Source organism: Cladophialophora psammophila (genome assembly GCF_000585535.1).
Source record: "Cladophialophora psammophila CBS 110553 chromosome Unknown aczJe-supercont1.17, whole genome shotgun sequence".
Lineage (NCBI taxonomy): Eukaryota > Fungi > Ascomycota > Eurotiomycetes > Chaetothyriales > Herpotrichiellaceae > Cladophialophora > Cladophialophora psammophila.
This window is the reverse complement of record NW_006912938.1, coordinates 320727-332285: the sequence shown is the minus strand read 5'-3', so window position 1 is coordinate 332285 and position 11559 is coordinate 320727. Positions and strand designations below refer to the sequence as shown.

The 11559-nt window shown below is 55.0% G+C and overlaps 3 protein-coding genes across 3 annotated transcripts; 1 reads left to right on the top strand and 2 right to left on the bottom strand.

Annotated features, from left to right (window-relative positions):
* Nucleotides 1-1007: 1007 nt before the first annotated feature.
* On the bottom strand, nucleotides 1008-1565 carry A1O5_09730 (uncharacterized protein; the record flags this gene model as incomplete). The annotated part of the gene is made up of 1 exon (XM_007750309.1): nucleotides 1008-1565. The coding sequence occupies one exon, from the start codon at nucleotides 1563-1565 to the stop codon at nucleotides 1008-1010; it is 558 nt and encodes a 185-aa protein (XP_007748499.1).
* A 3509-nt stretch (nucleotides 1566-5074) lies between these two features.
* A1O5_09729 (uncharacterized protein) lies at nucleotides 5075-6256 on the top strand (the record flags this gene model as incomplete). The annotated part of the gene is made up of 1 exon (XM_007750308.1): nucleotides 5075-6256. The coding sequence occupies one exon, from the start codon at nucleotides 5075-5077 to the stop codon at nucleotides 6254-6256; it is 1182 nt and encodes a 393-aa protein (XP_007748498.1).
* Nucleotides 6257-7248: 992 nt separating this feature from the next.
* Nucleotides 7249-9576, bottom strand: A1O5_09728 (uncharacterized protein; the record flags this gene model as incomplete). The annotated part of the gene is made up of 2 exons (XM_007750307.1): nucleotides 7249-7704; nucleotides 7759-9576. The coding sequence occupies 2 exons, from the start codon at nucleotides 9574-9576 to the stop codon at nucleotides 7249-7251; spliced, it is 2274 nt and encodes a 757-aa protein (XP_007748497.1).
* Nucleotides 9577-11559: the final 1983 nt, after the last annotated feature.

Below are 11559 nucleotides of genomic sequence, written 5' to 3'. Positions count from 1 at the left end.
TACTCAACAGCCCGCCAGACTTGGAGCAGGAAGATGAGGAGATAAGCCATTGCAGACGTTCAGCCAGGACGGGACAATCCTTGTGATCAGGCGTGACAAGTGTGGTGACTGTTCAGCGCCAACGTTAGAGGGCACGTGAGTTGTGTAAGGGGGAATTCATCGAAAGGCACGGCGGTGCTGAGGTGGTCCTTCCACAGCTATCAGACGCTTGAGGATCGGGGTTCGCAAAACATGTCACTCATCCCGCTGGGCGGCGAACAGCCACCCGCCAGTGTGTCGGATAGCTGTATGGTGTTCAACCAATATGCAGACAGTCTGCAAGACGGTTCCCCACTGCACTGGTCCCAAAGACCCACCCGCAACAGAAGGTTCGACTGTCCAGCCTCGTCTGACTAGACCGCATCATGTGGCCCGGGCAAAGATCTGTGGAGGAAGGCGGCCAGCGGCGCAGAGGAATTGGTTTGGAAAACTGGAAAAAAGAGCGGATCGATTTCGCTTCTGGGGGGGAGTCTGATATTTGGCAAGACGCGAAAGTGACGAGATTTCCCGCTGACATTGTAACAAGGCAAAGTGACTGTGTTGTGCTGGCAAGGGGGGGTAGCAGGAAGGCGATAGAGACTTTGAGGCAGGAATGAGCTACTGAGCATTAAAACAACAACAAGAACAGCAACAACAATAGTGACAACAGATACAGAATGGCTGCGAGCGTATCCCACCACTGCCGGTGTGCTTAACAATTTCCCGCGCTAACCGTGTATTCATTTTTGTAGTTTAAAGAGAGTATTCTATGGTTCCTTGACACCGCCTATCTATTCCTGAGTATCCCTTCTGTCCTTGTTTACCTCTCAACATCGCCGCCGTGCCAGACGCTCGTTACCCTCGCCACGGCCTCTCTGTAGGTGGTATTGTCTTGTCAGCACCGACCAGAAAGGCATTCTCGATTTCCAAGCTGCTTGATCGGCCTCTATGCATTGTTGCACGTGCACGCCCAACCCCGAAACGGGCCGTTACAATATTTGCCCATACTGCTTCTTATGTACGGCGCAGAGAACCGGCCGGGCGGCCCCGTCATGTGTACCTGTATTTTTGCACCGACGCCCCGTCTTCGTTGTCGCGCTGCAGTGTTGCTTCGCGCGCACCGAGGGGATTTCTGCCTTCGGTGACAATGTTCGCTGTCGGGCGGAAAAGTCTTGTTCTTGGGGAGTGGATGGAGCAGATTTCCTGTCGTGCAGACTGGGTTCATTCCGGCGACCAGACCAAAGCCACTCTTCCCACCAGTCCGGTGCTGCCATGTGGACCTCGATCACAAAACCGAGGATGCTGACCGCGATAGCCAAGAAGGCCAGAGCTGTGTCTATGAACATCTTCGCAACAGCACGGCCCATCTTGGAGTATTGTGGCGTGAGAAGCTGCTGGGACCTTCGGGCATCGCTGATGTTGGCATCGGAATCTCGGAAATGGGCGTTGCCGGCGAGAGACTGGCAAAAGGCAATGATGTTGTTGATGGCAAGTATGGTCCACAGGAGAGGGGAGTAGTGTTGAGGGTCTTGAGTTCGAGGCGGCATGGCGGATTAGAGGCTTGTTGAGAGCGTGAGCACCGAGGTCAGAGGAATCTAGGTAGGGCGACTGATCGAAACCGGTTTTCGCTCCTTGGACGCGGCCAGCGCTGTGCTTTTAAGCGAAGAGACCTGGGGACAATCTCAAAATCGCGAACAGCGTAGCCAGAGGCGATTGCTAAGATTTGTTGAGACGATGTTTCAGGAGACAGAGGACAGTGCAGTGTGGTTTTGGCAGAATTTGGATGGCATGGCTGCCCAAGAAACAGCAGCTTTATTGCTCTGCGGCGGCAAGCGATTGATGCCATGATGTCGCGGTACACCGGGTCGTGAACGCGGTGTTGATGCTCTCAGACTGACAGTGTCTCAATCAGCCCCCATGTACGTGTTTGAAGACGAGAGAACTCTGCGCCGGAGGGGTAGAGGGACCTTGACACAGGGGGGACCGGGAACCAGGAAACGCAGCGACTCACCTGATTCAGGTTCAGTTTTGTCTTGAATCTCAGCTGCGTCAAGGCAGCCCTGAAAATGATCTCTCCATCTCATCAAGAACTCGGTCGCCATGGGGTCTTTGATCTCACCCAGACAGCTGCTCGTTTGTTGGACGAAGTTTCGTGCACTTCCGGCAAATTTTATTGTCACGTCCTGCAGAACTTCGGCCTGGTGTTTGAATCGGAGTCTTTCTTCATTCAGACCATCAAGAACTGAAAGATTCTTTTTCACCTCCTCAAGCTCTTTCATGAGGGCCCTCTGGTCTCGGTCGGATTGCGCGGGGGGTAGCTTTCCCACTCCTCCATGCTCCTCCTTGGCGAGCTTCTGGGCCCTCCCGGATCGGTCAGGGCTCGGTGACGTGGCCGCCGCCTTTCGTTTCCGGGAGTAGGGCTTGGTGGGAGGTGGAAGAGGAACAATTCTTGGCATGGTGCTCGCTTTCAACTCGTCGACACAATCAGAATGGGTTCAGAGGAATGCTTTATCGTGGCGTCGATCAAGAATGGCCAGCGGCGTGACAGAGGTCAGTTCATAGGTATCTGCTGTCATCGCCTTAGCACCCTACCAGACGACGTGAACTCCTGGACCGCCCTTACCTCCCTCCTGATGTGGAGTTGCTTGGACTGCAAGAAGACGTGGGTGTGGAAGGAAGCACGGCTCAAGGTTGGCCACACCCCGCGTTGGAACTCTCACCAACGAGCGGGGTTCTGGCTCTGGGGAGAGGTATACTGCGTGCCCGTAACAGAGGTAAGTCAGTTCGCTGAGTGTTGCCAGCTCCCGGCCCAACGTACCCGCCCGGGGTCTCCACCCTGTGGTGTCACCACATGGCCGCCTCCCCCACCGAAGGAGGAATCCTCACCGTGGACACGCAATTTCGGCCGCCTGCGCCGCTAGTTCTTGGGGTTTGTCCTGAGTTCTCAGTTCCGCCGACCCGCGAAGCGCCACTCAAGTGGCCTCCCGAAACCTGCTTGGTCTGAGACGGAAGTTTCGCCACAGCCAGCCAGCCTCGTGGGCATTTTGACATTGCCCGTACGGAGATACCCGGGCAGGTCAAGTCGGTAGCTAGGAAAAGGTGTGGGCGCCGCCCAAAGACGACCTATCCTCCCTTCATAGGACCAGGGTCGTCGGATCCAGGTCACGTACGCCGGCAGAGTCAGGAACAGGTCAGTGACTTCAAGACCGTGTACATGACGAGATCCCGCAGACACGTCATGGCTCCTGTGTGCGCGGGCGAGAGCTTGCTCTGGGTGCGTCAACTACCGTGGACCTGCACACCGCTGCTTCGTACTGGGTTGGCCTCACCACGCGCACGACTGGCCAGCTGCCACCAGTGATCAGCTACTACCAGAACGCCGGCCACGTCCACATCTCAAGGGGGGGCGTCAATGCAGCCTGCCGATGACCGTCTCACGCCTCCAGCCCGACTGCCTTGGCCTTCAGGCCTCATGATTTATCAGGTTTGAACCGAGAAACTCTGTCTGAGTCGCTCAGTGGCGGAATGTGCAGATTTCGTGCACTGGCCCGCCCAAGTGCGGTCAAAGTACACTTTCAGATGGCGTCTGCGGCCATCTTTCAAAGTGGACCGTTTTGGGGGTAAGCGAGCCGAGATAGGCAACTCGTGCCGTGTGGGTCATCCTGGTGGGCCACTCCAGCCTTTGGCACATCAGTACCCAGTATCCCTGCGCGGCCCCCCCCCTCTGACAGAAGACGGTACCTGCGCACCCACCTTAACCGTCTTCGTATGCGCTCCCAGTGCGGCGGCTCAACAGTTCATGCACCCAATGTATCAACTTCGATCTATACGGGGAGCCGCCCGCAACGGTCCTCTCCCCCTCCTCTCGGTGCGACGAGGCGACACGCCCATGAGGTCGACCGTAATGGTCTCAAGAGACGATGTTACAGACACTGGAAGTAGGATCGCAAGCTGACCGCCACCCCACGAACGACAAAGACGATCGCAACAGGAAGGGCAGTGGGCGCTCTGCCTTGCAGCGGCCTCTTGCACCGAATGCGCGGAGCCGAAACCGTCTCAAACTCTGCCAGATGAGGGCTGTGGAGCTAGATCCAGCATTCTCGTCTGCAGTTGCTCACAAGGTCGGGATCTGAGAAAGTGACATTAAGTAAGGCTTCTGCCTCTTGTCCCAGCCGATTCGTAGCTCTCCTCCTTCAATTCACGCACATCCAACGACCATCCCTCTCCTTCAGCGATCAAACCATCAAACCAACTCATCAACCCACACAACATCATTCTCAACAGTACTTCTACGATGGAGCGAGAGACCATTCGAGCTTCAATGGCTGCCGTGTGTTTGCTGGTCCTCCCGTCGAACTCTGCTAATTTAATGGTACAGATAACCCAAGCGTTGACTGAAAAAGCCGTCACCACTGCAGAAATGATCACGGGCGCCGCGGTGAGCCACCATACCCGTACATTATCAGCACCAGCGCTAACAGGATTGCCAGTACCTCGCAGTCACCAAGACCTTCCACTACGTTTCTGATCGCTACATAGTCCTCTGCGATACGCTTGAAGAGATGGTGCTGAACACGATCGGAATCACAGCATTCTTCAAGATATTGCCGCTCTTGATCGCCTTCATTGCTCTTGCTCCTTGCCGTAGCCGTTCCACCTAGCTATGGAGGAGGCATTCATCCGGATTCAGAGACGGGATTCTACATGGGTGGTGGGCGTTGGGCGTTGTGTTGGGAGCTGAGGAAGACCGCATGTGAGACTAGATTTGAACTACTAGAGATATGATAAAAGTTGAGCTTGATTTGATCCGTGCCCACCCGCTAAAGGACGAGGCGCCACTCCGTCTGGCCCCGGTTTTGTTCTCTGCAAAGCTGGTGCGTATGCTACTGTACGGGTAGAGCGGCGCCGCGTCCGACTTGTAGAGGAGAGCCCAGTCCTGCCCGGTCCTCATACCTTTGTTGGACGTGCCACGTGCAGGACGTCATACTCAGAAACCACCAACTACCATTTCGTGACCTGAAGACTCAGTTTGTTGCCGCAGTCGCCGGTACTCATCATGGCCAAGGTCAAGAGCAGCGCTGGCCCTCGTCAAAACATGGCCGTGGCTGTAGCCCGGTTGCCCTCTGAACAAGAGGTCCGCGACGCTGGCAGGGAGTTCTTGCTTCGTGTTCTTGACCGTCCACCGTGGGCATCCGCGATCACCATGCCTGCGATCCCTCCTTCGCCCCAACCTCGTGCTCGAGGCTCACTCCGAACCCATCGCTTCAACGGGCGCTACGGCACCCCTCGAGCTCAAGTCTCGCTGCAAATGTGGATGACCAGCCTCGTCTGTCTCCTGGTGATCACGATGTTGCATTTCGGCGGAACTCACATTTGGGTGCATTTCGGCGGGAGACTGGCCTGCAGTCGTCAGGGCCCCATCGTCATCGACCACGTCCATCCCACTGGCCAGGTCATTCGCATGCAAGAATTTGCCCGTCACGCTGCCCGAGCTTTGAGCCAGGCACCAGATCCGGGCTTGGTGTACAGTCCGGAGATGCACGACGCCTTTGACACGTTCAAAGACGCGCTGGGTGAGGTGTGCCGCTTGGCAGAACTCAGCGCGCAACACACCGCAGGCTCCATGGCGTGCTCCATCAAGATCTTCAGCCGCCAACACGGGCTGCAGTACCTTGTTCAGCTGAATGCGAGCCTCGAAAAGGGGTTGGCCCGCACCAGGTCCCTACAGATCATGTTATCACGCGCCATCCAAGCCCAGCTTCGGATCCGTCACAACCTCAACAGCACCCTCGGCCTCGTCACCGAAGAGAGGAGCAAGCTGCACAAGGACCTCTCGCAGAAAGTCTGGAACCTCAAACCGGGCGGGTCCCTGGGTGGTAGAGAGACCAGAAGGAGGAACGGCAAAGAACAGCGGGAAAAGATCCTCGAAATGCAGGAGAACGTGCTCGCCATGACGCTTGAAGATCTTGCCGACCTCGAAGGGACCCTTTGGCAGCTGGAGCTCCACACGAAACGCCATCACGACGCACTTCTCCAGATTCAGAGCGCAACCCTATGTTCCAAAAGCTCGGCCTCTCCCTCCGCCGCCAGTGGGAGGGACGTCCATGATCCATTTCTGACAGCCAAGGTGGAAGGGTGGTTTCTGGGCCCCATGACGGCCGCCTTCGAAACACACTACCAGCGGCTGACGCCCTCCATTTGGCTTACGATTTCCACCCAGTCTTGGGCTTCACCGTGAGCGCATGTCCTGCACCCCTCTAGCCGCCGGCGCGAGAAGAGTGGTCGCAACAGAAGTCTTGCTGCATTTCCGACCTCATTCGATGAAGGCTACCCGATCGCAGAGAGTCTGTACTGTAACATGGCAAAGTGGCCCTGTTGTGCTGGCATGGGCGGAGGACGACGACGATTGGGCTAGTCACATGTCAGGACAAAAAGGACCAGCATCATTTCGGGCCGTGGACGAAGGCTTCAAGGCAGGAAGACGCTCATGAGTATGAAAACATCAACAAGACGGCATAACAACAGTTAACAGCACTCACAGAATGACTGTGTTAGTATGTCATCATTGTCAATGTGCTTAAAAGCTTATCGTGCTGGCGGCGCGCCATTCTCTACAGTTTGAACGGAGTATTCTGTGATCTTTTTGACATCGCCTACCTATTCTTGAGCATTCCTTTTGTCCTTTATCACTCCTCAACGGAGCACTTCTGGCTAACCCTGCACGTGCAACAACGCGCAGGGGCCTGTTTGGCAGGTCGGTGATCGAGAACGCCTTTCTGGCCGAATGCTGGCAAAGCAACACCACCACAAACACCACCCAAGAGAGGCGGCGGCTAGGGTAACGAGTGCCTAGCACAGTAGGGGCGTCAAGGAGCGGAAAAGAACACAGAGAATACTTCGGAACAGGTAGACGGTATCAAAACCATAGAATACTCGCATCAAACTGTAAAGAATGGCACAACGGTCAGCACTGCAAGCTTCAGTGTGGCGGAACGGTCCCACGGCTACAACGGCCATGCCAGAAAGAGGTTTAGGAGTCCGCGTTCTTCCTTGGCCACCAGTCTCTGCCAAGACAGGATCCTTGTCGTGAACGCTGTGAATGAAACGGCTTGCTTCTTCTCCCTAGTGTGTCCGTCGCAACCTGCCTCGAGGACGGTCGGAGCGCGGCGTACCCAAGGTCCCTACCCTCACTCCAGAAAGGCACCTTCCCCCCCCCCCCAATCTCTGTCCTCATAGCTCCTTGCCGTAATAGTCGTCCGAGTCTTCTTCTCCGCTGCTCTCCTCAGCGCTGGCAATGGCCGGCCGCCGCGCGAATTTCTTCGTCAACGGGCTATCCTCTGCCTCCTCATCCCGCGGGTGCTTCTTGGGGGTCTTGAAGCCAGCGTTGGCTGTCAACGCTTCTCCGTCAGTGTCGGCACGAGACGGCGTCAGTGATGGAAACTCACCCTCCTGCAACATCTCCTTCAGCTCACGCACGCCACTTTGAAGTTTTTCGTACTGCTCTTTGAGGTGCTCTTGCTCTTTTGCTGCCGCAGGGTCGATCTGCATGTTCCCAATCTTCTCGAGTTCGTCGCTCTCCAGGCCAATGACAAGGTTCCAGTCAAAGGACTTGACAAGCTTTTGAAGGACCAGACTGTCCATGCTAGGGAAGTCAATGACAGGGAGTGCCTGACTTTTGAGGATACACTGTATCGAGATTTGTGTCAGCGCTGTGCGGCTATGTGTTGACATTTGACGTACCTCATAATGCATCTCGGCGCACTCTAGGGCCTCGGCGAGGGCGAGTTGCGAGCCGAAAGTGTCTGGTGGCATGTCAAGCAATCTCTCCTCGAGCAAGGACTGCCGCGAGTCCCGTCGATGGCGACTCGTGGCAGTGGAATCAGTGAGCAATTCTGACATGAGATGCGACATGTACCTCGCCCTGCCACGGCGGATGCCGTCCTTGAGGAGATCCCGAGTGAGGGCTGGTGAGTTGGTGGTGTGCTTCTTGACCAGGTCGCAGAGGTGGCTCTCGAGTTCATCCGCGAGACGACGTAAGACTGGGTCGACCAACTCTCTGAGAAATCCAGGCGCAAGGTCCGCACCGAGGAGATGAGCGGCTGCCAACTTCATGAAGTCGGTGAGGACGTCGAGGAGGTCACGCACCAAGTCTCTGAAGATGGAAGACCACTCGGCCACGAGTTTGTGGAAGAGGTCCTCGGTGACGGCGGGGTTATACTGCCCTGGAAGCCCTCCGCCGAGCGAAAGCATTTCCATGGCCTGACCAAGAGGGTCCGCTTCACCCGCGCCGCGCTTGTCCGTACGCGATGCCGCGAAGTTGACCGTGTTCCCTAAAGGCTTGGCGTCTTTGAGGTGGGTTCGAAGGCGACTCTTGTACGAATCGATGAGACCTAGGATCTCGTCGTGGAGTAGGGCCTGGTGCGCCCGCGGTGATTGTTGAAAGAACTCGTGCTGGTACTGACCGGCAATCGCGTCTCGGATCAATGTATTGAGTGGCGTGATTGCCTTGAGGAGGGCCGTCTTCGTGAGATGAGGGGGAGGTCTCATGGCCACGTTCGATATCTGTCTCTTGATCTTGTTTTGTTCCTCCTCCATCTCAGCTGTGATCGGTAGGAGTTGGCTCAGAACATCTTCGTGGTAGATTTGGATCAGCCTACTTCGTAGCCGCCCCACGCCCTTTTGTTCCTTCGGAACCGAAGACCAATTCTTGCCCCGGAGGTATTTCGCCTCCATCTCGTCTCGATCATCGGCACTGAGCTGTTTCTGCTCTCCATTCCGATTCCGGATGATGAACCAACCCAGCTGGCAGTGGTAGACTTCGTTGTTCAGAATCTGCAGAAACACCTCTCGCTGGTGGTCGCGCGTACTGCCGTCGAGTTCATCGGGCTTTGTGACCACACCAATGACCCGGCATCCGTCATTTCTCTCCTCCTTTGCCATCTGCGTGATGATTTGGTTCGCGGGCTCGTTGCCTCCGGAGACGATGGTCAGGATGATGGCCCGCGGGAGTCGTAGGTAGTTGCGCACCAATTGGTCCACCGCAGCCTTGTCCTCGAGGGTCTGGCCCGGGGCTTTGTTGTGAAACACCCCCGGCAGATCAACAAGGCTCAAATTGAAGAGATCCGATCCTCTGAATTGAAGGCGCAAGATGTCCGAGCAGATGGTCGACGGGTTGATCTTGGACATGTAGAACTGGGCCTCATCGATGATTTGTCCGAGTGAATCGACGTCTGTGACCGTGGGCCGAAATCTACGGAGGTGTTCGATGTCGGAGGCGGTGCGATCTGGGCCGGGGTCGATGCACGCATGCAGTGACGAATCCGGGGCTCTTCTCACTTCAAGTTCTGTTGCGAAACGGGTACAGAGTCCATCTTTGACCGGAAACTTCAGCCCTGTCAGGCTCTCAAGAAGAGAGCTCTTTCCGGAATTCTGTTGGCCACAGACGACGATCTTCGGGAGGTCAATTACGTTGGCCAGTCCCGTGTCTTTGAGAGAGTCCAGAATCGAAAGTATTCTTGCCAGTCGCTCTGTCTTGAGGCTCCGGTCCGGTGAATCCATGGTGGCCGATGAAGGGCGGGAGACGGAATGGAAGAAGCTGGAATGGTAGAACTCTGGTTCAGAAAGAGATCTAGAGCTTGTTGGTTTTGGAGAGAGATGTCAAAACGGTTTAAGAAGCCCAGCTAGGGGATAAAAAGGCAAGGAAAGCGAGCTTGTTTGGTAGGACGCGCAAACATGGCGGCCAAGCAAACTGGCAAAGACCGCTTGCGAGCACCATTGTGTGTCCATGGTTCTCGTCGCCGGTCTCAGCGTCAGTGTGTTGGAGCCCAGCATCATTGTCTCCTACCGACGGGGCCATGCGTCAGACGGGAGCAATCTGCTTCCAGAGCAATCCCGCGAGCATTTGCCTATCCCAAGAACAAAGCCACAATCAGCTTTCTCATGCCTCCGCGTATGTCGGGGGGCGCATGGACGTTGTAAGGGGACTCACCCCGCGCTGCAGCGTCGGCTTCCTACCATCGCTGTGAGCTTTTTGCAATGCCGGTGAGTGGACGTCGTCGGGGGTATACATTTTTTCCGGTCGGCCAAATCATATGGTGGGAGGGAGAGATGCCTGATCGGTTCGCTGATGGAGCTGAGCAGTCATACGGCCGGCCGGTAGGTGCAAAGTGCAAAGTGCAATGGTCAACTGTTTGACTGTTGCCGGGCTGCCAAGGCCCGTGGCGGTCATGTGCGAGCCGCCCATGGCAATGGGATTGACAGGAAGACGTTCGACAAGCGTCGACAGCCGCTGTCTTACCCTGTGAAATTGACCTGATGGTCTCTAGTCAGACAGGTCCTCGATGGCCGGTGGAATCCATCATGTCCCTTGTGTTGATTCACGGCAACTTTTCGCCATGGCACCCACGCAGTGCGGCGCAGGTCACCAACTCAATCATCCACCTCGATCATGATTCCCTTGTTGGGTTCCATAGTAGGTCGAGATAAGAGAGGCCTACGCTGTAAAGTATTCCTGTACCCAAGTATCACAGTGGAGCTCGATCCCGACCGTCTGTGATTCGCAAACTTCGACTTCGATCAACCAAGTCTTGTTGGAAAGGTGAGTTCGACTTGAACCGTTTAGTGTAAATGTCCCATGACAAGGTGAAGTGACTGGATTGTGCTAACATAGGGGCAGTAGGTCGGCAATTTAGCTAATCACATATTAGAGCAAAAAGAATTAGTATTAATTTAGCTGTGAACGACGACTTTAGCACAGAAGGGAGCTACCAACTATTCAAGTGACAGGAGAAATGAGAATAGTTATAGTAGTTGTAGAATAACTGTACGAGTAAGTCACCGTTGTCGGTATGTTTAATAATTTATAGCCCTAGCCGTGGACCATTCTTTGCAGTTTGAATAGAGTATTCTGTAGTCTTTCAATACCGCCTGTCTATTTCTGAGCATTTCTCTTATTCTTTTCTCCTCCCCACTGCAGTCGCCGTAGCAAGCTCTTGTTGCCCTAGTTGCCGCCTCTCTGTGAGTAGTGTTGGTGGTGGTGTTATCTTGCCAGCGTCGATCGGAAAGGTATTCTCGATCTTCGATCTATCTGATAGGTCTCTGTGCGTTGTTACACGTGTATACTAAACCCCGAAGTGCTCCGTACCGTATGACGAAGGAGAGTAACGTTACCTTTCCTAGCCCTATATAGGCGGCGAGCGTCATGCCACGACGATCCGTTCTTCTGGAAGTAGAAAAAAAAAAAAAAAAAAGGCGCCGTACAGTTGAAACAGAAAAAAGGCTCCGTGTGAATACAATGACGTGGATATAAGGCACCGTGCGCTTAAGGCCTACTTCGATACAAGGGTCAGATATGACAAATTGTATGGCTGCATCTTGGATATCCGGATCAAAATTGTTCACAAGTTGTATGATATGGGAGCGCCTGCGGCTGCACATCGACCATCTTCTCTACCCTTTGAGCGGGAACTTGGCCCTACCCACCGATTCCGAGATCCTGTAAACGATATTTTTCTGGAATGCTTGGAGCGGAATTCGAGGGGG